The 27,222-nt window shown below is 45.4% G+C and overlaps 2 protein-coding genes and 1 long non-coding RNA gene across 9 annotated transcripts in view; 2 read left to right on the top strand and 1 right to left on the bottom strand.

Annotated features, from left to right (window-relative positions):
* PRIM1 (DNA primase subunit 1) overlaps window positions 1-3,790 on the top strand; it is a 32,326-nt gene extending 28,536 nt beyond the window's left edge. For all 3 annotated transcript variants that reach the window (XM_066369823.1, XM_066369824.1, XM_066369821.1), the window contains one exon: window positions 1,784-3,790. In XM_066369823.1, the coding sequence (XP_066225920.1) occupies window positions 1,784-1,803 (20 nt within the window). In that variant the 3' untranslated portion in view covers window positions 1,804-3,790. The remainder of the gene's footprint in view (window positions 1-1,783) is intronic.
* Window positions 1-10,428, bottom strand: part of LOC136395310 (uncharacterized) — a 48,333-nt gene extending 37,905 nt beyond the window's left edge. The window contains exon 1 of the long non-coding RNA XR_010749309.1: window positions 8,463-10,428. This is a non-coding gene — a long non-coding RNA (uncharacterized lncRNA). The remainder of the gene's footprint in view (window positions 1-8,462) is intronic.
* The window catches only part of NACA (nascent polypeptide associated complex subunit alpha), a 337,284-nt gene extending 317,936 nt beyond the window's left edge, over window positions 1-19,348 (top strand). The window contains exons 1-9 of one of the 5 annotated variants that reach the window (XM_066369793.1): window positions 7,106-7,248; window positions 8,066-8,137; window positions 10,425-15,584; window positions 16,741-16,826; window positions 17,000-17,077; window positions 17,741-17,887; window positions 18,280-18,408; window positions 18,924-19,046; window positions 19,222-19,348. In XM_066369793.1, the coding sequence (XP_066225890.1) occupies window positions 8,068-8,137; window positions 10,425-15,584; window positions 16,741-16,826; window positions 17,000-17,077; window positions 17,741-17,887; window positions 18,280-18,408; window positions 18,924-19,046; window positions 19,222-19,236 (5,808 nt within the window). In that variant the 5' untranslated portion in view covers window positions 7,106-7,248; window positions 8,066-8,067 and the 3' untranslated portion in view covers window positions 19,237-19,348. Of the gene's footprint in view, window positions 1-7,105; window positions 7,337-8,065; window positions 8,138-10,424; window positions 15,585-16,740; window positions 16,827-16,999; window positions 17,078-17,740; window positions 17,888-18,279; window positions 18,409-18,923; window positions 19,047-19,221 lie in introns of those variants that run through there. The other 4 variants (XM_066369794.1, XM_066369795.1, XM_066369796.1 and 1 more) reach the window with 4 other exon arrangements.
* Window positions 19,349-27,222: the final 7,874 nt, after the last annotated feature.

The following is a 27,222-nucleotide window of genomic DNA, read 5'->3' as shown; positions in this document are numbered from 1 at the left end:
CTAGAAATATAAATCTAGAAACAGTATATCTCAAGACAGGGGATAGAAAGAACTCAAGAGGTCAGTTGGTCTATTACTATTAGGACAGTAGCACTAGAGATCTCCAAAAGGTGCAGTCCTTGAGACTTGGTAATGATTTAGAAGTGGAGAGATGAAAGTGGAGATAAAAGTGCCACAGAAGCCAGAGGAAAGGAATGTTTCAAGGAGATTATCAAGTGTCAAATGAGGAAGGTAACGATAAACACCTGTTGTATATAGGAACTAGAGGGAGGTGCTAAGAGGCTAGCAGTGTCAAAGGAAGAATTCTTGTATAAGAGAGACCTAAGCATATATGTAAGCCAAAACAGAAAAAAAATCAAGAGTGAATATTATTTAAGAGGTTGATGAATACCATAGAAAACTGTGCCAATGTTATGGAAATACAAACTCCCTTTTCACTTCATTTTTTAATAAAATGTATGACGGCCTGACCAGGTGGTGGCACAGTGGATAGAACATTGGACTGGGATAAGGAGGACCCAGGTTCGAGACCCTGAGGTCGCCAACTTGAGCGCGGGCTCATCTGGTTTGAGCAAAGCTCACCAGCTTGGACCCAAGGTTGCTTGCTTAAGCAAGGGGTTTACTCAGTCTGCTGTAGCCCCACGGTCAAAGCACATATCAGAAAGCAATCAATGGCCTGACCTGTGGTGGCGCAGTGGGATAAAGCGTCGACCTGGAACACTGAGGTCGCCGGTTCGAAACCTTGGGCTTGCCTGGTCAAGGCACATATGGGAGTTGATGTTTCCTGCTCCTCCCCCTTCTCTCTCTCTCTGTCTCTCGCTCTCACTCCTCTCTCTCTAAAAAAAAAAAAAGAAAGCAATCAATGAACAACTAAGGTGTCGCAACGAAAAAAAACTAATGATTGATGCTTTTCATCTCTCTCCCTTCCTGTCTGTCCCTATCTATCCCTCTGACTCTCTCTGTCTCTGAAGAAAGAAAGAGAGAGAGAGAAAGAAAAGAAAGGAAGGGAGGGAAGGAAGGAAGGGAAGGAAGGAAGAGAGAGAGAGAGAGAGAGAGACCGAGGGAGGAAGGGAAAGATGGAAGGAGGGAGGAAGGAGTGACGGTTAAAGAGTGGTGCCTAACCTAACCAGGCAGTGGTGCAGTGTATAGAGTGTTGACCTGGGATGCTCAGAGGACCCAAGTTCAAAACCCAAGGTCTCTGGCTTGAGCACAGGCTCATCTGGCTTGAACATAGGCTCACCAACTTGAATGTGGGATCCTAGACGTGACCCCATGGTCACTGGCTTGAAGCCCAAGGTCACTGGTTTGAGCAAGGGGTCACTGGCTCAGCTGGAGCCCCCCAGTCAAGGCACATGAGAAGCAATCAATGAACAACTACAGTGCCACAACCATAAGTTGATGCTTCTTATCTCTCTCCCTTCCTGCCTGTCTGTCTCTGTTTGTCTGTTTCTCTCTTTAAAAAAAAAGGAAGAGCAGTACCTGAGATAATGTTCTACTCATAGATACTCAAATGTATGCTTATTGAGTGAACAATAATGACTCTGAACTTGGTAAACCTTGTTGAAGTTGCTATTCCACTGGCTATATTAAGTCTTTTGTATTCTTGTCCTGTATTAGCCCAGGCTATACTGTGGCTATAATGTGGGCTTCAGTACATGTGAAAGCAAATCTTTATGCATGAAATGAATTTAATAAAAGCATTAAGCAAATCAGAATGTGAAAATAAATGACCTTTGTTTTGTTTTCCTTCACTATCCTTTAATAAATATCTATTCTATTTTAGATTTACAAAAAGACTTCTGAAGATAACAACTCTTCAACCAATTTTGGATAACATCTACATTCAACCAAGAATCAAATACTTCAAGAGCCATTTAATAAATATAGCAAAATCATGTATGCATTTTAATGCTCTAAGAAAAATTTTCTTTTCTTGAGAATTATGTTGAAAAGATTCCTGAGACCAACAAAGGAGAATGTCCAAGTTCCTGGAAGAAACAAAAATTGGAGGAATAATTGGATAGCAGATAAATTTGTAAAATATTATACAAAGATAATCACAAGATTTCCATTATACTCACTTCTATCAGTTGCCATATATAGAATTAACAGAGCAGTAATATGCTCAAGACTTAAATCTCAGCTCACTAGATACAGCCTTCATATTTTTAGAGTGAATATTCTAGATGAATGAGGGCTTTGTCCTCAAGTCTTAGACATGTATGTTTTGGGGGGGGTTGTTTGTTTGTTTGTTTTTTACAGGAACAGAGAGAGAGGGATAGATAGAGACAGACAGGAACAGAGAGAGATGAGAAGCATCAATCATCAGTTTTTTGTTGCGACACCTTAGTTGTTCGTTGATTGCTTTCTCATATGTGCCTTGACCGTGGGCCTTAGCAGACCAAGTAACCCCTTGCTCGAGCCAGTGACCTTGGGTCCAAGCTGGTGAGCTTTTTGCTCAAGTCAGATGATCCCGCGCTCAAGCTGGTGACCTCTGGGTCTCGAACCTGGGTCCTCGGCATCCCAGTCCGACGCTCTATTCACTGTGCCACCACATGGTCAGGCTACACGTATGTTAATTATACCTGCAGTGTGTATTCAGTCACTTCTTTGCTTATATTTTAATATGTCAGGTCACACCCTACTACCTATCTTTTAAAAATCATTTTAAACTGAGCATCTAAATCTATTAAACATAGCCTGACCTGTTGTGGTGCAATGAATAAAGCGCCAACCTGAAACACTGATGTCGCTGGTTCGAAGCCCTGAGCTTGCCTGGTAACGGCACATACGGGAATTGATGCTTCCTGCTCCTCCCCCCTTCTCTCTCTTTCTCTCTCTGTCTCTCTCTCCTCTCTAAAATAAATAAATATTTAAAAATAAATTAATCTACCAAAACATTAATTCAAAAACTTTGTTACTAGATTATAATATTAAGCCTAGTAGAGAATTGTTGAAAACTGTTGCAATTGTAGCTTCTAACTTCTTCCCTTAGAGAACAATTGGAACTACAGTATTAGATTAGGCTACATTGTAAAGAAGCAGCTTAGAAAAAGTAACCAACTTCACCAAGATAAAGCCTATTATACTTGTCAGAATGGGCTGTCTACATCCAGATACCTCTTTAAAACTTTTATTCATTTGATTTTGTGTGGTAGTGTAATAAAAGTGCCAAGGTTTCTTTTGTCTCGTTTTAAAACCAACCTAGCCTGACCAGGTGTGGACCAGTGGATAGAGCGTCAACCTGGGTCGCTGAGGACCCAGGTTTGAAACCCTGAGGTTGCCAGCTTGAACTGGGGCTCATCTGGCTTGAGCACAGGCTCTCCAGCTTGAGCCTGGGGTCGCCAGCTTGAGTGTGGGATCACAGACATGACCCCATGGTTGCTGGCTTAAAACCCAAGGTTGCTGGCCTGAGCAAGGGGTCATTGGCTCAGTTGGAGCCCCAGGTCAAGGCACAAATAAGAAAGCAATCAATGAACAACTGAAGTTCTGCAACTACGAGTTGATGCTTATCTCTCCCAGTTTGTCCCGCTCTCTCTCTCATGCTAAAAAAAAAAAAGCCATTCTGGTTTGCATTCTGTATTCTAAGAAACACTGGGAAGCAAGCTATCTGGCTGGTACTTTCTGTGGTTTATGAAATTTCTTTCCTTTGCATTTCCTTTAACATTGTTTTTTCTATGGCCACAGTTATTTTTTTTAATCTTTTGGTTTATATAAAATGCTATAATTCAGTCAATATGCTGAAATGCCTTGTATTCTATTTTTTTTTAGAAAAATATTCAAGACTTGTGCCAAATTCTTCATTATTTGAGCTTTATACTACATATTGTTCAGTCTTCAAGTTTCGAGAAACAGTGGGTCAATTGAAATTCCTGAATACAAAATTACTAAAGACTCATTGGTCCACCCACCTCAAAAGAGCCCTGGTGGCCCTGGCCGGTTGGCTCAGTGGTAGAGCGTTGGCCTGGCATGCGGAAGTCCTGGGTTCGATTCCAGGCCAGGGCACACAGGAGAGGCGCCCATCTGCTTCTCCACCCCTCCCCCTCTCCATCCTCTCTGTCTCTCTCTTCCCCTCCCGCAGCCGAGGCTCCATTGGAGCAAAGATGGCCCGGGCGCTAGAGTGGCTCTGGTCGCAGCAGAGTGACGTCCCAGAGGGGCAGAGCGTCGCCCCTGGTGGGCATGCCAGGTGGATCCCGGTCGGGCGCATGCGGGAGTCTGTCTGACTGTCTCTCCCCGTTTCCAGCTTCAGAAAAATACAAAAAAAAAAAAGAAAAGTCCTGGCTGGTAGGCTCAGTGGTAGAGCATTGGCCTGATGTGTGGATGTCCCGGGTTCAGTTCCTATTCAGGGCACACAGGAGAAGTGACCATCTGCTTCTCCATTTCTCCCCCTTTTCCTCCTTCCCCCCACAGCCATAGGATGGAGCATATTGGCCCCCGGGTGCTGAGGATGGCTGCATGAGACCTTCACCTCAGGTGCTAAAAATAGCTCAGTTGCGAGCATGGGCCCTAGATGGGGTTGCCAAGTGGATCCCAGTCAGGGCACATGGGGCAATTTATCTAGCTACATTCCTCTCACTTGGAAAAGAAGGGAGAAAAAATGAGAGTAGAAAGACTGGTGTCATGCTTTCAATGAGATCTTTTAAGCTTTCAATATGTCTGGCACTAAAGTATTTCAATACTTTAATAGTAAAGCCCTCCTTGGATAAAAGCTGGTATACTAACCCCTTAAAATTAACTATAGGACATGTGCTAATTTAAAAGAATGAATGATTCCTGAAGATAGAAAAATGCTCAGACTGTTGACTTCCCTAATATCTGATTTGCCAACTCCTCCATATATATAAAAATTATAGAACCTGACCAGGCGGTAGCAGAGTGACTAGAGCAGGGGTAGGGAACCTATGGCTCGTGAGCCAGATGTTGCTCTCTTGATGGCTGCATCTGGCTCACAGACAAATCTTTAATAAAAAAAATGTTAAAAATATAAAACATTCTCACAAATTACAATCCATTCATTTCCTACCACTCATGTTCATGGTTGCGGGTGGCTGGAGCCAATCACAGCTGTCCTCCGGGACAACACCAAATTTTTATTGGATAATGCATAACGTACATGGGTCGTGAGGTCAGGAAGTAAATTTCCCTCCTTTTAATCAAGTAGTCAGCTAGCTAATTGCAGAAACCCTTTTGACTAAGAAGATGGCTAAAAGAAAAAAAGATGAGTATCGTGTTTTTCAGCAGGAATGGACAGAGGAATTCCCCTTTGTGGAGAGAGCAGGTTCTGCAGTGTGTCTAATATGCAATGATAAAACTGCATCGATGAAACGGTCAAAAATAAAGTGGCACTTTGACACGCCATACTACACTTGCATTGAAATATCCAGTGGAGGACAGCAGGAAGAAAGCATGTCAAGAGCTACTGTGCAGAGTGCAAGCTAGTCAGCAGCAACTCCGTGTTTGGACCCAACAAGGTGACTGGAATTCGGCTAGCTTTGCTGGTGCTTTAGCAATTGTGAGAAACGGAAAGCCATTCACAGATGGGGAGTATGCCAAAACATTCATTCTTGATGTTGCCAATGAACTTTTTGACGACTTTTCAGATAAAGACAAGGTAATCAAGTGAATAAAAGACATGCTTTGGGCAAGAACTGTTCATGATCGTACCATCATGATGGCAAATCAAATTGAGGCAACACAAGTGAAGGACATAAATGCAGCACCATTCTTTTCTCTTGCTTTGGGTCCAAGCTGGTGAGCTTTGCTCAAACCAGATGAGCCTGTGCTCAAGCTGGCGACCTCAGGGCCTCGAACCTGGGTCCTCCACATCCCAGTCCCGTGCTCCATCCACTGTGCCACCGCCTGGTCAGGCTTTGTCAGGTTTTTTAATTTTTAACCCCTTTTTTACGAATTCTAAAAAGCATAACAAAAAATGTAACATAAAAATGTTTTTTAATGTCAGAATAAATTTAATTTTGTATTTATTTCGTTTAATTACCATAAAAGCACGCTTGGACTTTATATTTTTTTCTTTAATGTTTGACTTAATTATAACATATTTCTCAGAAATTTGCATAATAGGCACCTACAATTATTTGTAGGATTTTAAATGCGCCCCAACTTCAAAAAGTTTGAGAACCATTGATATGGGTACTTAAGTTGGGATGCTGGACCTGAATAGATGTTTCAGGATACCTAATAAGTGCCCAAAATAGCAGGCAAAAAGAATTGTATATGTGCTTTTATAATTCCAACATCAGTATAAATTGTGTATTTCAAAAATAAAATTGAGGGTTAACACTGCTACCTTAAAATGGTGTGAATACAATCTATGGCATTCCATACAAATTAGGGGATATTTTATCACTTCATATTCATTTTGAAGTATCTCCTAATTTTTGTGTGCAGTATATTTAAAACCTATTGTTTCGCCCTGGCCGGTTGGCTCAGCAGTAGAGCGTCGGCCTGGAGTGCGGGGGACCCGGGTTCGATTCCCAGCCAGGGCACATAGGAGAAGCGCCCATTTGCTTCTCCATCCCCTCCCCCTCCTTCCTCTCTGTCTCTCTCTTCCCCTCCCGCAGCCAAGGCTCCATTGGAGCAAAGATGGCCCGGGCGCTGGGGATGGCTCCTTGGCCTCTGCCCCAGGCGCTAGAGTGGCTCTGGTCGCGGCAGAGCTACGCCCCGGAGGGGCAGAGCGTCGCCCCAGGGGCGTGCAGGGTGGATCCCGGTAGGGCGCATGCGGGAGTCTGTCTGTCTCCCCGTTTCCAGCTTCAGAAAAATACAAAAAAAAAAAACAAAAACCTATTGTTTCCCCGCATTATTTCAGAAACGAAAATTAAAAGTAGAAATAACGCCGTGGCTATTTTGCTGACCAAAGGGCAGAGGTTGGCTGCTTCTCATTGCATTTACCCTTCGCATAACAAAATGCTCAGACCTGGGGCACGGGAAAGGGGTGGGCTATCTAAGGACCACGTGACCCGGAGCAGACGGTTCCGGCCAGGAAGCGCAGAGGCGGAGGCGTTCTATTCTAAATTCTTATCCTTATTTAGACCTCCTTTCCACCCCCGTCTAGGCACAGCCAGACAGACGCGGACGGGTCATTCGTTAAAGGAAGTGCCTATCTGCCGCTCCTGACCCGGAAGCGGCTTCTAGTCCCTCCTCCTACTCCGGGCTTCCTTCTGCAACAGGCGTGGGTCACGCTCCCGCTCACTTTTTTTTTCTGCCGCCATCTTGGCCCCGCGTTCGCGCACAGTAAGTTGTGTCTTTGGCGCTGGTCTCTATCTACAGCCATCTTCCTTTCTTGCGGGTGAAGCTATCCGGGGACTGAGAGCTAAGGAGGGTTAGAGGTTTTATGTGGCCACCAGGTTCCTACTCGATCCTGGGAATTATGGCTTTGGTGCCTCCGAACAAAATGGGGTCTGCGATTGGTGTCCTAGCAAAAGCCAGGAGAAGGGCCGCGGGCCGGGCGCGGAGTCTGGGGCTGGCGTGATGGGAGCGCTGCGGTGTTGGGGTCAGAAGCGGAGTGCGTCTGCTGTTGGGAACGGCTTCGCGAGCACCTAGAGGAGGTTAAGGGGTCACGGCCTTGCCTCGTCGTTCTCACTGTGACCCACGAGCGTTTGGGACTTAAGGCACTCTCTTTCCTCGCTTGAATACCCGAGAGGCGGCCAACGGGGCGCTTACAAGTCCCGGCCCCCGGACGGCGTGAATGTAGGAGGGGAGGTGGACGAAGGGAGCGTCGGAGGGTTCTCGTCGTCGGGAGCCAGACCGGGACCCTTTTTGGGGTGGAGAACGCAGTGCTGCCCTTGTGAGATTGGAATTGGGGAGTAAATGAGCCCCGGGAGCCCCTTCTCGTTTGAGTGAGGCGAGTGGTGAGCGATGATTTGCTTGATTAGAGACTGAGGCTCACGTCACGTGTCTCACCTGTTGCCTACAGCTTTGGGGAGGAGTGCCCCTAAACACCCTCATGGTTTTTCCTTATAGTCTTCCGCAGTATTTAAGAATACTTGACGGTAGGTTGGGCGGCAGAACGGACCCAGGTCAATTCAGGCCTCCTTTCTGTACCCTTCAGAAATGCCCGGGGAAGCCACAGAAACCGTCCCTGCTACGGAGCAGGAGTTGCCGCAGCCCCAGGCTGAGACAGGTAGGTTCCTAGCCCTGTTGCCCTTAATTAAGATTGTGAGATCGATCCTGAGACCGCTTGGTGGGTCAGGTGACAAAGGAAATAACACTTCTTTCAGAGTTAATGCTTATGAAAGAAGATGAGGCTGTAGTTTCTCGGGGAGGATCCATAATATTAACTGTTGTTCTGGAAGGATTTTATTAGGGAATGGGGTAAAAACAGCATATTTTTTAAGATTCAGGAACATGAAAAGCTCCCCGGCCTGCTTTGTAGGTGTGGCACCTGCCTCAAAGGAACCCAGCTCACATGGGAACACTGAGCAGGGTCGGGGCTCAGGGATTCTTACCTGTTAGAATTGGATGACGCATTGTCAAGCCCAGGAGACCTGTGCCCGTGTGAAGTTCCAGCCAACGAGTTGCATCAAGGTTTTAGATGGCAGAGCTTGGCGTTGTGCCATCATCACATGTCGAAATGAAGTGTGTCCTGGGACCAAGGGCCCTCCGAGGTCGGCTTACTTGTTTTGTGGATTGGTAATGACATGTTTCTAGTATGCGGGAATAATGTCTACAGCAACGGCTTGTCTGGAACCCAGGATTGAAACCTTTCCTTTGACTCTGCTGCTCAGCTTTGGAATGGATGGAGAACGTAGTGTAAGGCAGGTTTTGAATTCTGGTTAAAGGACATCTCTATAAAACCTGAAGGGGATAGTGAAAAAAAGGTGCTTTTGCAAAACCAGATGAAGGGAACCTTTAGGCTGTGATCTTTTCTTTTTTCCTTTTTTTAACTGCATCTGTCCCTTACCGGCAATTTCTGTCTCCTGTAATTAAAATAGAGTTGTTTGAAAGCTATAAGGTTGTCCCTTCCCACCTGTCTGATTTCAGCAGCTGAAGGGATTAATACAGCTGCTGGAGAAGAAGGGCATCCCTGAGCTGAGGAGTGAGTGATAGAAAATCTTTGAACTACAGGGGACTTAGGGAAAAAATAAAGGACGGCTCTCTAAAGGTACTGTTATTTCAGTGCTAAATAAAACTGCAGAGCCTCTAAACAACTTGACTTTTCAAATTTGGAGACTCAAATTCAGGTGAATTTAGAATCTGGTTTCAGGCTTCAAGATTAAATAACTTGAATGCATGTTTGCTCAGGGAATTGGTTATAGTGTCTAAACCAAGTAATTTGGACCTCCCATCTTGAGGTCTAGTCAGAGGAAAACAGTCTAAGTTTCAAATTCTGATTATGTTTGAAAGCATGTGCACTTTAATCTTCAGACTTTGACCTACCAATTCTAGGGAAAACTGGTTTGAGCTGCCTGTCTTCTGTGGTAGAACCTCTTAAGAAAATTGTGAATTTTAATGCTATGGTCTTTTGTGTCATTTAAATAGTCCCTAAAAAGTGTTGAGCATTGGTTGCTGTATTCCTTGTTATCTCCTGAATAGTAAACATGGATTTTTCTGTCATTCAGAAAATCTTGCTTAGCTTTACTCTAGTGCCTGATAGTGGTTTATTTTTGCAGAATGACATACTCATCCAGATTAAGGGGTGGAAATCCGATGTATTTTCTTGACTGCAGTTCCCTACTTCCAAAATAGAACCACAGTCTGGTTTAACAAGTTGAGTTACAGTTTCATAATACAGTCCCTACCCTTGTGACTAAGCTCTCTGCCTCACAATCTAATTGTTCTGAGATTGATGTCTGAAGAGCTAACATCCGGTAAGGTCTGTAGGGACTAGGGAGTACAACTCATTTGTGATTGTTTTTTTTGTTTTGGGTAAGTAAACAAGCACAAGGAGGCTAAGTGGCCTGATTTAATAGTTTAGTATTAAATTCTGAAGAATTTCAACTTCAGGAAGAATTGAATTGTTTGAACACCCCTTTCTAAAATTTACTCCTAGATCAGGTTTCTCCTGAGCATATAAATATAAAGACTTTTTTTTTCTCATTTGGCTCTGATTGCCCATCATCACCACCACTTACTACCTCTGTGTTCCAGTTATTAGTATGTGTCTGGGTTAGTTCATGTTCATGGTTCTTGGGTAGACAGGGTGAAACAGCTGTTCTTCTGTTTCTGATTCTGTGGCCCGTGAGAAATTTATTTGAGGAAGGAAGGAAGGGAGGAGTGGATTCTTAAGGACCGAAGTACTGGTATGTTTCAGAAAGGTTGCTATTTCTTGTGGTAATTTTTCTCAGATTAAAAATTCCAGTGCTGCTTATGAAACATGTTGGGCTGCATACTGAGTTGGGCTGCATAACTCACCTTTATTTTTTTCCTTCCCTTTCCTCCTTTATCCCCTTTTTTGCTTTCTTCTCCAGCTGTGCTTCCTGTGTCTTCGGCCTTGAGTGTTACTGCTACCTTAGGGCAGCCTGAACCTACCCTTTCCCCTCCTTGCTCCCTGCCTCCCCTACAGTGTCCTCTGACGACCCCTAACCTGCCTGCCCCGTCCCTTTCTCCCTCTAGTATTGCCTCAACCCCTTTTGAAGCTTCTTTTCCCCAGTCATCCTCTGGGACAGCCCTGCCTTTAGGAGCTGCCTCTTCCCCCCCTGACACCCCAGCTGTCCTACCAAACCTAATAGGGCCTCCCATCTCCCCAGCTGCCTTAGCTCTGGCCTCTCCCATGATAACATCAACTCTGAAAGGTGCCCATTCCTCTTCAGCTTCCTTGGCTCTAGTGGCCTTGGCTCCCCACTCAGTTCAGAAGAGCTCTGCTTACTCACCTGACCCTCTTAGTTCACCTCCTTCAGTTGTTGAGGCTGAGTCAGGGTCCGTGACACCTCTGTCAGCTCCCATTACTTCCTCAGAATCAAAGACCTCTCCTGTTCAAGCTCCCTTGCAAGGAGTCCCTAATCCAAAAGTTCCCGCCATCCCTCCATATACAGCCAGTGCTGGTCCTTCCCCTCTTTTAACTCCCTTGGCCTCTGTTCAGTCTGGAATAACCTCCTGTACTCAGACACCACCTACCACTTCCCTAACCATCACGTCCCCTCAGGTCAAAAGCATCCCTAATTCCTCAGCTCTGACTTCTCCACAAAAGTCTCTCAGCCTCAGCCTAAAGGGACCCCTTAGTCCACCTGCTGCCTTACTTCTTTCAACCCAGTCTGTTGCTGTGGCTCCCAGTGGGCCCCCGGTTTTCCTCTCTTCTCTGGGCTCTCAGCTTGTACCTTTATATCAGGGTTGTCCTGGTTCTCCTGTCATTCCTGTATGTCAGACAGGCCCTAATGTCTTGTCACATCCTATAGTGGATACCACTTCTATAGATCATTCTTCCATAGGGGCCTCTTACCCTCTTCAGCAGTCTGCAATTCCTCCCCTCCCTTCCAGAAATGAGGTGGTTCCTGGTGCTGTGGCTGCCTTTCCAGTGGGCACTCCAACTTCCACTATGGCTCTCTCTGTTGACAAAGGACCCTCTACCATCACTAGCATATCTTCCTACAGTCCTTCTTTTTCCTCAGATGTAACTATCTCTTCTCCCATATCTCCTACAGCCTCTCTCATTCTCAAAGGCGATCCTGATGCTGCTCAGCAGCCTTTGATGGCCCATATTCCTCCTGCTTCTCCAGGAAGTCCAGGTTTGAAAGATGCTCCTATTTCTTCTGTTGGAACCACCTCACTTGTGATGACAAACTCCTCTACAGTTTCTGCGGCACCTACCCCCTTTGAGCTAGTAGGTGCTGCCTGTGTCTCTCCTCCAGTGTCTTCAGGTCCCGCAGGTGGTAGGAACTCAGTTTCCTGTACTGCCTTGGCTGTGGCACCTCTGGCTCCCAAAGAGCTTCCTATTAGTCAGATAACCACCACTCCGGGGATACCAGTGTCTCCTCTGCCAGCCCTTGAGGATCCCAAAAATCTCCCTGCTTCTGTACTGGTTAAGTTCCCAACACAGAAAGATCTCCAAACTATATGTCCCTCTCCTGTAGGAGCCCTTATTTCACCAGCCCAGGCAAGACTTCCTACCAAGAAAGACCCTACTGTACCACCATTGACCCTGGCAGCCCCTCAAAAGCACCCGTCTCCTCAAAGTACATCATCTTCTCTGGAGATACCTCTTTGTCCTGAAGCCACCTTAGCAAACAAAAACCTAGTAGAGCCTCTGCCTGTAGTTAAGCCAGCTGCTGCTACTCTCTCTCCTCTGGGTGCTGTTTCCCCAGCCCCTATAATGAAGACAGACCTCACTACTCTGCTTCTCAGAAGTTCTCTTACTACCCCAACTGTAGCAACATTTCCTTTGGAAAGTGCTGCCACTTCTGGGATGGCTCCCACAACTGCCAAAGGAACCTCCACTTCTACAACTACAGTCAGCACTTTTTTAGAAGGAATTGTTTCTTTAGTTCCTGAAAGCCACCCAGCCAAGAAGGGTACTTCTATCTCTGAAAGTGGCCCTGTCACTCCAGCTATGACTTCATCCTCACAGAATGTTTCTGCTTCTCCAACTATGGTGGCACGGGCTTCTGAAATTTCCAAATCGGAGGAGCCCTTTCCCTCTCTTCTCCCAGCTGGTACTACTACAGATGCAAAAAGAGTTCATGGTATTTCTCATACCTCAGCATTGGCACCTGTGGCTTCCTCCCTTAAAGGATGCCTAACTGAAGACTCGGATGCTTCTAAAGGAACTTCCCTAGCTCACTGTCCATCTCCTTTAGCGACTAGCGTGTCTCCTCAGACTAAAAGACCTCCAACCAAAAAGAGTTCAGCTAATTCTACTACCTTAACTCTTGTTCCTTCTGTTTCTGAAAGTGTACCTGCTCTCTCTGATACTCCTGCTGAAAATCTCTCATCTCCTGTCTCTCTAATTGAAGCTTCCTTTCTTCCAGAGGCCGAGTTTTCTTTTCAAGTCCCTAAAGGATCACTGGCCAAGAAGCATTCCCCCACTCCACTCTCCCCCAAAGGGAGCCCCTCCCCTAAAGGAACCCCAGCTACTGTACCTCCCAAAGGGGCCCCCACTCCCCCAGCTGCTGCCCCTCCCTCTCTAAAAGGGGGCCCAGCAACCTCATCCCTTAAGGAGACCCCCAAACTCCCAGTTATGGCTCCCTCACCCAAAGGGGTCCCCCCACCCCTAGCTGTCCTTTCTTCCCCAAAAGGAGCCTCAGCAACACCATCTCCCAAAGGAGTCCCAGGAACCCCATCCTCCAAAGGGGCCCCTGCTCCCTCAGCTGTGGTTTCTCCTTCCCCCAAAGAGTCTTCAGCCCCCAAAGAAGCCTCAGAAATACCATCTCCCCAAAGAGCCCTAGCTACCCCAGCCCCCAAAGGGGCCCCAATAACTGCATCCCCCAAAAGAACTCCAGCTACCGCAGCCCCCAAAGGAGCCCCAACAACTCCACCCCCCAAAAGAACTCCAGTTACCCCAGCCCCCAAAGGAGCCCCAACAACTGCATCCCCCAAAGAGCCCTCAGCTACCCCAGCCCCCAAAGGGGCCCCAACAACTGCATCCCCCAAAGAGCCCTCAGTTACCCCAGCCCCCAAAGGAGCCCCAACAACTGCATCCCCCAAAGAACCCTCAGTTACCCCAGCCCCCAAAGGAGCCCCAACAACTGCATCCCCCAAAGAGCCCTCAGTTACCCCAGCCCCCAAAGGAGCCCCAGCAACTGCATCCCCCAAAGAGCCCTCAGCTACCCCAGCCCCCAAAGGGGCCCCAACAACTGCATCCCCCAAAAGAACTCCAGTTATCCCAGCCCCCAAAGGAGCCCCAACAACTGCATCCCCCAAAGAGCCCTCAGTTACCCCAGCCCCCAAAGGAGCCCCAACAACTGCATCCCCCAAAGAGCCCTCAGTTACCCCAGCCCCCAAAGGAGCCCCAACAACTGCATCCCCCAAAGAACCCTCAGTTACCCCAGCCCCCAAAGGAGCCCCAACAACTGCATCCCCCAAAGAGCCCTCAGTTACCCCAGCCCCCAAAGGAGCCCCAGCAACTGCATTCCCCAAAGAGCCCTCAGTTTCCCCAGCCCCCAAAGGAGCCCCAGCAACTGCATCCCCCAAAGAGCCCTCAGTTACCCCAGCCCCCAAAGGAGCCCCAGCAATTGCATCCCCCAAAGAGCCCTCAGTTTCCCCAGCCCCCAAAGGGGCCCCAACAACTGCATCCCCCAAAAGAACTCCAGTTATCCCAGCCCCCAAAGGAGCCCCAACAACTGCATCCCCCAAAGAGCCCTCAGTTACCCCAGCCCCCAAAGGAGCCCCAGCAACTGCATTCCCCAAAGAGCCCTCAGTTTCCCCAGCCCCCAAAGGAGCCCCAGCAACTGCATCCCCCAAAGAGCCCTCAGTTACCCCAGCCCCCAAAGGAGCCCCAGCAACTGCATCCCCCAAAGAGCCCTCAGTTTCCCCAGCCCCCAAAGGGGCCCCAGCAACTGCATCCCCCAAAGGGCCCTCAGCTTCCCCAGCCCCCAAAGGGGCCCCAATAACTGCATCCCCCAAAGGGCCCTCAGCTACCCCAGCCCCCAAAGAGGCCCCAACAACTGCATCCCCCAAAGAGCCCTCAGCTTCCCCAGCCCCCAAAGGGGCCCCAATAACTGCATCCCCCAAAGAGCCCTCAGTTACCCCAGCCCCCAAAGGAGCCCCAGCAACTGCATCCCCCAAAGAGCCCTCAGTTTCCCCAGCCCCCAAAGGGGCCCCAATGACCGTATCCCCCAAAGAGCCCTCAGCTTCCCCAAACCGCAAAAGAACCCCTACTAAAACTCCATCCCCCAAAGAGCCTTCAACTACCCCAATCTGCAAAGGGGTCCCAACAGCTTCATCCCCCAAAGACTCCCCTACCTCCCCAGTTTCCATTACATGTCCCTTGGGATCCGTTGCTCTTCAGACATCTAAAGAGCTCCCCATAAAGGAAGGCTCCACAGCTCTCAAAGCAGTACATGGTGCCCCAGCTTCAGAAAAAGCATCAGTCATCACAGCTCCCACTCAGAAAGGCCCACCAGCCAAGAAGAATTCACCTCCTGTATGCCCAGATCTCTCAGCTGAGAAGGGCACTAAAGGGCCCCTTTCTGCAATGACTTTAACCCCTCCATGGGCAGTCTCCAGTCAGAAAGGCACTTCTCCAAAGACTCCAAAAGCCCTCCCCATTTTTCCTTTAAAAGGCAAAGATTCTCTTCATTCTCTGAAGAGTCCCTTGGCTCCTTATCCTAAATCTGAGACATCTACACCTCTAGCAACAGCTGCCTCTGAGAAGGTCCTTCCTAAAGCTGGATCAGCATCTGTCTCTCCAGCACCTACCCCATCAGTATCTCTGCCTCTTGCTCCTCCCTCCCCAGTTCCCCCTCTGCTTCCTAAACAGCATCCTCTGCCGTCCTCACCTGGGCTGGTGCTGGAATCACCCTGTAAGCTCTCAGCCCCTGCTGATGAGGATGAGCTGCCGCCTCTGATTCCCCCGGAACCAATCTCTGGGGGAGTGCCTTTCCAGTCGGTCCTCGTGAACATGCCCACCCCCAAACCTGCTGGGGTCCCTGCCCCAACCCCCTCTGCCAAGCAGCCTGTTCTGAAGAACAACAAGGGTATATGCCTTGGTTTGTCGTGTGCATGGTGTGTTGCCCACACCCCTCTTGGGGGCTACCCACCAATACTAATCCTAGGATGCGCCACTTTCCAGAATATCTGCTTGTGTTTGGACATAGAACATAGAATGGTAATTTTAAATGCAGAAGCTCTAGGAATCTGAAGCAGAATCTTGGTTTTCATCACTTCAGATAGTGCATTGTGTATCATCGTATGTAATGGGGTCCAGACTAATCCTGAGTTTGCCATCAATTTACCTAACTGATGTGACATTGAAAACCAAGACCTACTAGACCTTTGATTCGCTCTAATTTCTACCACATCACTAACCTTGTCCCTGGGCCTGAGATTTGCTAAATTTCTGGGAAACTATTGAACATGGGCACTATTTGAACTTCTTTTCACTTAGTAATGACCAGTGCCCAGGGACTTTTCTTAAAAGATCTGTTTTCCTAGCCTGAGAATGGTGCAAGTATATGGTTTTTTGCTCAATCTATTGATGCTTGGCCTTTCAGTAGAGGAAAACTTAAAATATATGGATTACATTTGAAGGAAACGGGAGAATAATGAGTAACGGTGACTATTGGAACTACAGGTTGGCATCATTGGGAATCTTTAAGCTATATTGATTAGATCAAATTGCTAGGGTAAGTGGTTTGAAAATAAAGCTAAATGTACATAACTGCTTCTGGCCTCTCCCAAAACCAGTTTAAAGGATGAGGGAAAGTGCCCTCCCTGGTCTGCTGCCACGATATGAGAATGTTTTCACCTCAGTATCTGCAGACACTTTGTCTACTGGACCTTTTCTGGGACGGTTGGGCTATTGGGTAGGACTTGGAATTACATAGGTCTTTTCTGTATGCCTATGTCAAGAAGTAAAGAAAGGGAAAGAAGTAGGTATAGTCTATAGTCTATAAACTGTTCAGCTGTATCTAGTAATTACCTCTCATTTCTGGAGCTGGGTCTTGAATGAATGTATACACACTAGTTTGTGACTAAGTGGAGGGCTATCAAACTGACTCTATGCAAGTCAGTTGATTTACATTTACCTTTGCAAGGGTTAGCATAAACCAGTGACCTCTGCTCCAGGCAGGCCATGGTAAAGTGCCCCCTTTTCATAATCTACTATAAAATAGTAATTATTTTTCATCTTAGGATCTGGAACAGAATCTGACAGTGATGAATCAGTACCAGAGCTCGAGGAACAAGATTCCACACAGGCAACCACACAGCAAGCCCAGGTAGGTATTCTTTTACTCATTGGTATAAGTACTTGGATCAAGGAAGCGTTGGAGAAACAGAATTGATCAGAGAAGATGACGTCTGTGTTTGAAACTAAACTTTCATAAAGGGAAAAGCCATAGTGGGATTGTGGAATTTAAGTCTTACATTACAGCTTACCGTTTTATTTTAGCTGGCGGCAGCAGCTGAAATTGATGAAGAACCAGTCAGTAAAGCGAAACAAAGCCGGAGTGAAAAGAAGGCACGGAAGGTAAGATTTTAAGTTAAGGATTAAAGTTTCAAACTGATGAAGTAAACTTTAGAGGGGAGGAACTATGTTGGAACTCTTGGTGATATTAGAATCATGTTTATTTAAAATAATAGGAGTTACTTTGGCAAAAAAAAAAACAAGAAGTCCTGGAAGCCAATTCTGTATTTTTTTTTTTTTTTTTTTTTTTTTGTATTTTTCTGAAGTTGAAAACAGGGAGGCAGTCAGACAGACTCCCGCATGCGCCCGACCGGGATCCACCCAGTACGCCCACCAGGGGGCAATGCTCTGTTGCGACCAGACCCATTCTAGCGCCTGAGGCAGAGGCCACAGGGCCATCCTCGGCGCCCGGGCCAACTTTGCTCCAATGGAGCCTTGGCTGCGGGAGGGGAAGAGAGAGACAGAGAGGAAGGAGAGGGGGAGGGGTGGAGAAGCAGATGGGCGCTTCTCCTGTGTGCCCTGGCCAGCTACCCGGGACTCCTGCACGCCAGGCCGACGCTCTACCACTGAGCCAACCAGCCAGGACCGCCAATTCTATATTCTTATATATAAACTCTTCTTAGCCCAGAAAAAGACTTTGTTTTGGATGTGGTATTATGCTCTTTATTACTTCCTGAAGCTGCTTCTAAAAAAGTTGGAAACCTGATATTCTTTTCTGTTCCTTAGGCTATGTCGAAACTGGGTCTTCGACAGGTTACTGGGGTTACTAGGGTCACTATCCGGAAATCTAAGAATATCCTCTTTGTCATCACAAAACCAGATGTCTACAAGAGCCCAGCTTCAGATACCTACATAGTTTTTGGAGAAGCCAAAGTAAGGAAAGTTTTCATGGGAGTTGCTTCAGACCAGGGTTTCTCAACCTCAGCACCATTGATATTTTGTGTTAGTAATTCTTAGTTATGGAAGGGCCACCATGTGCATTATAGATGTTTTAGCAGTATCACATCCAGTTATGATAACAAAAAAAAATCTCCATATATTTAACAGACGTCCCCTGGGAGACAAAGTTACTCACCAGTTGAGAGTCACTGCTTTAAACCTAAGCTACTTCTAATAATAATCTGAGCAAGGGTGAGCAATTTAAAGCTATACAGTCAGTTAATCTGAGGTGGGTTTAGAGTGATAGTTTGGGAAAGATGTAAATGATTTCTTTCATTTACTACAGACAGATCTACTCACATGAATCTCTACTTTCTGTTCTACAGATTGAGGATTTATCTCAGCAAGCACAGCTAGCAGCTGCTGAGAAATTTAAAGTTCAAGGTGAAGCTGTCTCAAACATTCAAGAAAACACACAGACTCCAACTGTACAAGAGGAGAGTGAAGAAGAAGAGGTATGCAGGGAAATCTTTTATACTTTTTTCCCCCTTTTCCAAGTGAGAGGAGAGGAAATAGTGAGACAGACTGCCGTAAGGACCCTGACCAGGATCCACCTGTCAACACTGTCTAATGCTCGAATCAACCAAGCTATCCTCAGTGCCATGGGCCCATGCTCAACCCAATCAAGCCACTGGCTGTGGGAGGGGAAGAGAGAAAAGGAGAAGAGGAGTAGAAGGTTGTTTCTCTTGTGTACACTGATCAGGAATCAAACAAACCCAGGACCTCCATACGCCCAACCAATGCTCTATCCATGAGCCACCGGCTAGGGCCCTTTTATACTCTTAATCTTCTGTAGATAGTATGTCTGTATTAATGGATGGGTTCTGTATTGTTCTAGTTTCTTGGATCCCATTGAGTGAAAGTTTTTGAGTTAATGGAAGAACTAGATTCAAGAGATTCCTGAGTCCAACAGCTATACTGAAGTTGTTCTTGCCTCTAGTTTATTAAGTGCATTTTCCTTCTCTCTCAGGTTGATGAAACAGGTGTGGAAGTTAAGGACATAGAATTGGTCATGTCACAAGCAAATGTGTCAAGAGCAAAGGCAGTTCGAGCCCTGAAGAACAACAGTAATGATATTGTAAATGCTATTATGGTAAGTGTTCAAACCTTTATTTCTTAACTGGCTACTTATGGGTGACTTTATTATCTGTGCTTATTATCAGCCAATTAGGAAGCCTCATTCCAAAGCCTATCCTGAGTTGCCCTAAGTGTTAGTGACCTGAAATCTCTGTTTGTCTTTACCTCTGATGATCTCTTTTCTCTTACAGGAATTAACAATGTAATCATCTTAAAAGGAGGACCTCTTTTTTGGTGTTTCAAAAGAGTTACTACAGCTTGGTTTGAAATTTGTACTGTTTCTATAATTAATAAAGTTATGGCTTATTGTGGGATGAACTCTGAGTGCTTGATCTCTTCCTCCAAGAAAGCATGAAGACTCTAAAAATAAGAGCAGTGTATTACTCTTAAGACCTCAGATTCGGTTGAAAAGATTTAGTGCAACAGATTACCTCTTAATATTTCAGCCTTTTCACTTGTAAGAAGGAAGGTATTGTACTAAGCTATCTGTTAGGGCCTTGTCTTCAAAGAATATAACTCAATTATAAAATTTCTCATTTGTGATTTCTTTCTCAGATGTTAACCATTAGCAAATGCTGATTCTTCATCACTTAATTATAGCCTCTTTGACCTACAGTCTTTCTGAATAAATTGGGCCTCATCTTTCCTCTGAGAAGTGGTTCACATTGGTTATATTTTGACATGTAAGAGCTTGGTGTAGAGGTTTGGAGAGGGTGCATAATGGATGTAGATGAAAAGACTACACTTTGTATAATATCAAAAAGTACCTTGTGAAGGAGATTTTTACTATTACATTGCAAGCATTGTGCTTTTAGACATTTTAATCAAAGTAAATTATTAGGTAGCCATAATTGTGCTAAGACAATGAGTGAAAATCAGAATTCAAAACAGGCGAACTGGTACATGTGATTAGCCAGTTTATGATAAATATAGAGCTATAGGAGTCCTAAAGAGAGTCAAGTTTCTGAATTTGGGTTCTTAGAATTTGGTCTGGGGGAAAGCAGAGGACTAAAATTTGTAAATGGGAAGGCTATAAGTAACTGTAGAAGCAAGAATTCTAAACTGAGTGAGTGAGATTTTACCTAGAATGTTCGAATGGAAGTGTTAGGTTAACATGGAAGGTTTTTGGAACTAAAGTTTATAGACATTTTTATTGAACTCGGTTTCTGGATTCCTATTTAAGAGTACATGCTATTTTAGCAATGTGAAAGGACTGAAGGTGCCAAAGACGGGCACTAAAGAGGGTGTTTTCTTTGTGGCAGGCTATCCTGGAGAAGTACAAATTGAGTGAGAATGATGTCCTGCTTCCATGTCACTGGGGTGAAACAAGTTAGTGTTATAAGACTAACAGCCCTTGGCTGTCAAATCTGAGAGAGCCAACATTAACTTGTAATTCCCTCACCTTTCCTTCTATACAGTTAAACTGCTGGTTCTTGGTTACTTTTTTAGAGGAGTATGTTTAAGGCTATTACAGCCACCAGTGCTGTAGTTCTATTTTTTCCACCTCAGTTGAGGACCTTGCTATTGCTACCCTTTTCTTTTCTACCATTCATTCCTTTCCCTCAACCAGTTTTCCTCACCATACTTGAAATGTACAACTAACTTCTTTTAACAGAAGATTACAGAATATTTAGTTTAAATAGACCTTTGAAGAGGAATTATTCCTTCCTGGTTCTCAAACTGATTAAGTGCCTGTGTTCAAATACTTAGTAAACCATTTAACAATGATATGTTAACCTGTGGCTTCATCTGTAAAAATAGATATGTTACAAAGTATGGGAGTTTTAAAAGCATTTGCTAACAATCTGAAATCAGCACGGGTTATTTCCTAAATGACCCTTCTAAAGGAAAAAAAAATCCAGTGGATCAATTTAGGTAGTTAGCTCTACTTTCTCAGCATGCTTAAAAATGTATTTTTTAAAATTGTGAAACACCTGGTGTGTGTGTGTGAGAGAGAGAGAGAGAGAAATCATGTAAATAAAAGTCTGTACACCTAGTTTTTAAAAAAAACATGACAGATAACAGTTGCAGACCCCTGTATACCCTTCCTTAGTCCTAATTCCCTCCCTCAAAGATAACCACTATCATGAATTGGTTATAATTTCTGTATGTGAGTTGGAGCTCTTTAATACCTACTTATGTTCCCAAAGAAGGTAGCATCCTGCAAGTTTGAAAACTTTAAATAAAATTGTATATTGTAAATTATGGGCCTGACTTGTGGTGGCGCAGTGGATAAAGTATCAACCTGGAATGCTGAGGTTGCCGGTTCGAAACCCTGCACTTGTCCAGTCAAGGCACATATGGAAGTTGATGCTTCCTGCTCCTCCCACCTTCTCTCTCTTTCTCTCACACACACACACACTCACTCTGTCTCCTCTAAAATGAATGGATAAATTATCTTCCTACAAATTGTCTTTTTGCTTCACTTTTATTTTCAAGGTTTGTCACTGGTGGTAGATGTAGCTCTCTTCATTCCCTGTCTAGTCTGCTGAAGTATGGTTTTTATCTGTACCTCTCCACCAAATAGCTCTCATCAAGGTCACCAAGTTGCTCATTTCAGGTGAAACTTCGTGCATGGCCTTATTTGTCTTTCCTTGAATTAAGTTTCCTTAACACCATATTTGGTTTCTCCCAAATCTGTTTCATCTTCAGTTTTGAGATCCCCAAAATGAATTCCATTGTCTACCCTATCAAAATTTTCCTATATTTCCTGCTGACACGATTAATGCATGACACAGCTATCCATTTGGTCATATAAAAAGAAACCTGGTTTTTGCAACTAGTGGTATTGAGAAAACGATAGCCACATGCAAAAGAATGAGGTTGGACCCTTAAAGTATATACAAAGAAAACTACAAGTGGACCTTGGCCGGTTGGCTCAGCGGTAGAGCGTCGGCCTGGCGTGCAGAAGTCCCGGTTCGATTCCCGGCCAGGGCACACAGGAGAAGCGCCCATCTGCTTCTCCACCCCTCCCCCTCTCCTTCCTCTCTGTCTCTTTCTTCCCCTCCGGCAGCTGAGGCTCCATTGGAGCAAAGATGGCCCGGGCGCTGGGGATGGCTCTGTGGCCTCTGCCTCAGGCGTTAGAATGGCTCTGGATGCAACAGAGCAACGCCCCAGAGGGGCAGAACATCGCCCCCTGGTGGGCATGCCGGGTGGATCCTGGTCGGGTGCATGTGGGAGTCTGTCTGACTGCCTCCCCGTTTCCAGCTTCGGAAAAATGAAAAAAAAAATAAAAAATACAAGTAGACCAAGACCTAAATGTAAGACCTAAAACTATTAAACTCTCAAGAAAGGCAGGGTAAAGAAAATGGGAAAAACTTATGGTGGCCCTGGCCAGTTGGCTCAGCGGTAGAGCGTCAGCCTGGTGTGCAGGAGTCCCGGGTTCGATTCCCGGCCAGGGCACACAGGAGAAGCGCCCATCTGCTTCTCCACCCCTCCCCCTCTCTGTCTCTTTCCCTCCCACAGCTGAGGCTCCATTGGAGCAGGGATGGCCTGGGCGCTGGGGATGGCTCTGGCCTCTGCCTCAGACGCTAGAATGGCTCTGAATGCAGCAGAGCGACGCCCCAGAGGGGCAGAACATCGCCCCCTGGTGGGCATGCCAGGTGGATCCGGTCGGGCGCATGCGGGAGTCTGTCTGACTGCCTCCCCGTTTCCAGCTTTGGAAAAATGAAAAAAAAACTTATGGCATTGGATTTAGCAATGATTTCATTTCTATGACCAAAAATAACAGGCAACAAAAGAAAAAATAGGTAAATTTAATTTAACCAAAATTTCTCTGCATCAAATAGAGTAAAAAGGCTACCCACAGATTGGGAGAAAATATTTGCAAATTACATCTGATAAAGGATTAATATCCAAAATATATAAAGAATTCAACAAAAAATTTTTAAATGGGCAAAGTTTTACAAATGGCCAGTAAGCACATGAAAAGATACTCAACATCACTAATCAGGAAAATGAAAAATCCAAATTGCAACCAAATACTTTTCTACATACATTAGAATGGCTACTATCAAAATAATGAGTGTTGGACCTGACCCAGTGGTGGCACTGGGGGTAGAGTGTCAACCCTGAGTTTGCCAGCTTGAGCACAAGGTTGCCAAAGCCATCATCATGAGCCTGAGGTCTCCAGTCAGATACTAGTCAATGCACGTATAATCCATGCACAGATAAGGGGAGCAACAAGCTGATACTTCTCTTGCCCTCAAAAAAATAAGTGTTGGCAAGAATGTGGGAAAATTGGAACCTCTGCACTATCGTTGGGAATACAAGGTGGTGCAGATGCTGTGGAAAACGGTGTTTTGCAAAAAGAATTGCCATGTGACCTAGCAATTCTATTATACTTGTAGGTATTGAATCAAAAGCCTCAGAGACATCTGTATATCCAATCACGTATTACAATAGCCAAAAGGTAGTAGCAATCTAAGTGTCCCTCATAGATGAATAAATAAACAAAATGCAGTATGAATCTACAATGAGATACTCAGCCTTAAAAGGAAGGATATTCTGGTCCTGGCCAGGTGTCTTGGTAGATAGAACATCTTGGTGCTCCAAGGTCGCAGGTTCAATCCCAGGTCAGGGTATGTACAAGAAGCAATGAGTGCACAAATAAATGGAGCAGCAAGTTGATAACATCTTTCCACCCCAACCCCTCAAATCAATTGGAAATTTTTAAAAATTTTCTGGCACATGCTACAACACAAATGTAATTTGAGGACATTATAATCCAAGTGAGATAAACCAATCACAAAAAGACAAATACTACATGATTCCACTTAGTCAAATTCATAGAGACAAAGTAGAATGGTGGTTGCTGGGGCTGGGGAAGAAAGGGAAGGACGTTATTGTTTTTTTTTCTGTTTGTTTGGGTTTTTTTGTATTTTTCCAAAGCTGGAAACGGGGAGAGACAGTCAGACAGACTCCCGCATGCGCCCGATCGGGATCCACCCGTCACGCCCACCAGGGGCTACGCTCTGCCCCTTTGGGGGGTTGGTCTGTCGCAACCAGAGCCACTCTAGCGCCTGGGGCAGAGGCCAAGGAGCCATCCCCAGCGCCTGGGCCATCTCTGCTCCAAAGGAGCCTCGCTGCGGGAGGGGAAGAGAGAGACAGAGAGGAAGGAGAAAGGGAGGGGTGGAGAAGCAGATGGACGCTTCTCCTGTGTGCCCTGGCCGGGAATCGAACCTGGGACCCCTGCACGCCAGGCCGACGCTCTACCGCTGAGCCAACTGACCAGGGCCAGGACGTTATTTTTTAATGGTACAGAATTTCAGTTCTGGAGATGGCTGGTGGTGATAGTTATAAAACAATGTGAACATAAGTAATCCCATTGAACTGAGGTCTTGCAACAAAAAACAGATGATTCATGCTTCTCATCTCTCTCCATTCCTGCCTGTCTGTCCCTCTCTCTGACTCTCTCTCTCTGTTCCTGTAAAATAAAAAGTAAAAAGAGAGGAATTCTTCAATGTCCTAATGAAGAAATGGGAGTTTGCCTTTCAAGTATATGCCCAAACATTGAAGAAATCACTAGGACACATCAGGCTCATGTTTCTCATAAACACAAGAATGATAAAACAACACATTCACGCCAGGACCTGCCAAATTTACTAAATCTTACTAAGAATGTATTTTATATATATATATATAAAGATTAAAAAAAAGATAACTCTTTTTTTATTTTTAACCCCTCTTTTTTACAAATTCTAAAAAGCATAACTCAAAAAATGTAACATAAAAATGTTTTTTAATGTCAGAGTAAATTTAATTTTGTATTTATTATGTTTAATTACCATAAAAGCACACTTGGACTTTATGTTTTTTTCTTTAATATTTGACTTAATTATTATAACATATTTCTCAGAAATTTGTATATAGTGTGCCTACAATTATTTGTAGGATTTTAAATGCGTCCTGACTTCAAAAAGTTTGAGAACCACTGCCTTAATAGAGAATTACCTTAGTAGGCTATTGCTATGGTCTGTTCTACCTTTCACTTAGAATCCTTCTATAAAGTTGCCTCCATAAAGTGGGTTGGTTCTAAAATCCTCTCCCACAAAAAGCCCTATTGAATAAAGCAGCAACTTTCAAATTTTAGCCACAAAATCCTTTGTTCAAAATAAGTCAAGTCTGACCAGGCGCTGGTACAGTGGATAGAGTGTCTGACTGGGACGCGGAAGGCCCAGGTTCGAGACCTCGAGGTCGCCAGCTTGAGCGCAGGCTCATCTGGTTTGAGTAAGGCTCACCAGTTTGAGCCCAAGGTCGCTGGCTCAAGCAAGGGGTCACTCGCTCTGCTGTTGCCCCCCCCCCCCCCGTCAAGGCACATATGAGAAAGCAATCAATGAACAACTAATGTGCCACAACAAAGAATTGATGCTTCCCATCTCTCTCCCTTCCTGTCTGTATGTCCCCCTCTCTGTCTCTGTCACACACAAAAAAAGTCAATCAAAATTCTAACAAACCGGTTGAAGAACTAGGTCTGAAGCCTTACCTACTCAGTCAGCCTTATATATTTCTCTAATTGGAATAGAGAATGAAAACAAGTGGGAATCAGGCATTTCATAAATTCCTCGGTTCCGCCTAACCAGGCAGTGGCGCAGTGGGCAAAACCCTGAGATCACTAGCTTGAGCGCAGGCTCATCCAGCTTGAGTACCAGCTCACCAGCTTGAGCGCGGGTCTCTGGCTTGAGCATGGAACCATAGATGTGATCCCGTGATCACTGACTTGAGCCCATAGGTCACTGACTTGAAGCCCAAGGTCACTGGCTTGAGCCCAAGATTGCTGGCTGTAGCCTCCCGGTCAAGGCACATATGAGAAAACAATCAATTAATAACCAAAGTGGCCTGACCAGGCGGTGGCACAGTGGATAGAGCATTGGACTGGGATACCGAGGACCCAGGTTTGAGATCCCGAGCTTGCCAGCTTGAGCGCTCATCTGGCTTGAGCAAAAAAAGCTCACCAGCTTGGACCCAAGGTCACTGGCTCGAGCAAGGGGTTACTCGGACTGCAGAAGGCCCACGGTCAAGGCACATATGAGAAAGCAATCAATGAACAACTAAGGTGTCGCAATGAAAAACTGATGATTTATGCTTCTCATCTCTCTCTGTTCCTGTCTGTCTGTCCCTTTCTATCCCTCTCTCTGACTCTCTCTCTGTCTCTGAATAAAAAAATAAAATAAATAAAAAAATAAAATAAAATAAAATAAAAAAATAACGAAAGTGCCGCAACAAAGAATTGATGCTTCTCATCTCTCTCGCTTCCTGTCTGTCTGTCCCTATCTTTCCCCCTCTCTGTCTCTCTCTGTGTCACACACACACACACACACACACACACACACAAATAATAAAATAAAATAAATTACTCAGTTCCTACTATTTGCTAAGCGCTGAGGTTCCAATAAAGAATAAGACATTATCTACCCTCATAGAAATTACAGTCTAATGAGAAGGGCAAATATAACTATTCCAGAGGTTGGCCTCCATGTGTATGGCTCTAGATCAGGGGTCGGGAACCTATGGCTTGCAAGCCAGATGTGGCTCTTTTGATGGCTGCATCTGGCTTGCATACAAATCTTTAATAAAAAAAATAATGTTAAAAATATAAAACATTCTCATGTATTACAATCCATTCATTTCCTACCGCTCATGTTCATGGTTGCGGGTGGCTGGAACCAATCACAGCTGTCCTCCGGGACAACACCAAATTTTTATTGGATAATGCTTAACGTACACGGGCCATTGTATGGTTCTCATGGAATTACATTTTAAAATATGTGATGTTCATGGCTCTCTCAGCCAAAAAGGTTCCCAACCCCTGCTCTGGACATCTCTGAACCATTTATTCAAGGAGCATTTATTTAAACTGTGTTGTCCTGGCCGGTTGGCTCAGTGGTAGAGTGTCGGCCTGGCATGCAGGAGTCCCGGGTTCGATTCTCAGCCAGGGCACACAGGAGAAGCGCCCATCTGCTTCTCCACCCCTCCCCCTCTCCTTCCTCTCTGTCTCTCTCTTCACCTCCCGCAGCCATGGCTCCATTGGAGCAAAATTTGTCCGGGTGCTGAGGATGGCTCTGTCACCTCTGCCTCAGGTGCTAGAATGGCTCTGATTGCGGCAGAGCGACGCCCCAAGATGGGCAGAGCATTGCCCCGTGGTGGGCATGCCAGGTGGATCCCGGTCGGGCACATGCGGGAGTCTGTCTGAC

Source organism: Saccopteryx leptura, chromosome 2 (assembly GCF_036850995.1).
Source record: "Saccopteryx leptura isolate mSacLep1 chromosome 2, mSacLep1_pri_phased_curated, whole genome shotgun sequence".
Taxonomy (NCBI): domain Eukaryota; kingdom Metazoa; phylum Chordata; class Mammalia; order Chiroptera; family Emballonuridae; genus Saccopteryx; species Saccopteryx leptura.
This window is presented reverse-complemented; position numbering and strand designations above follow the sequence as displayed.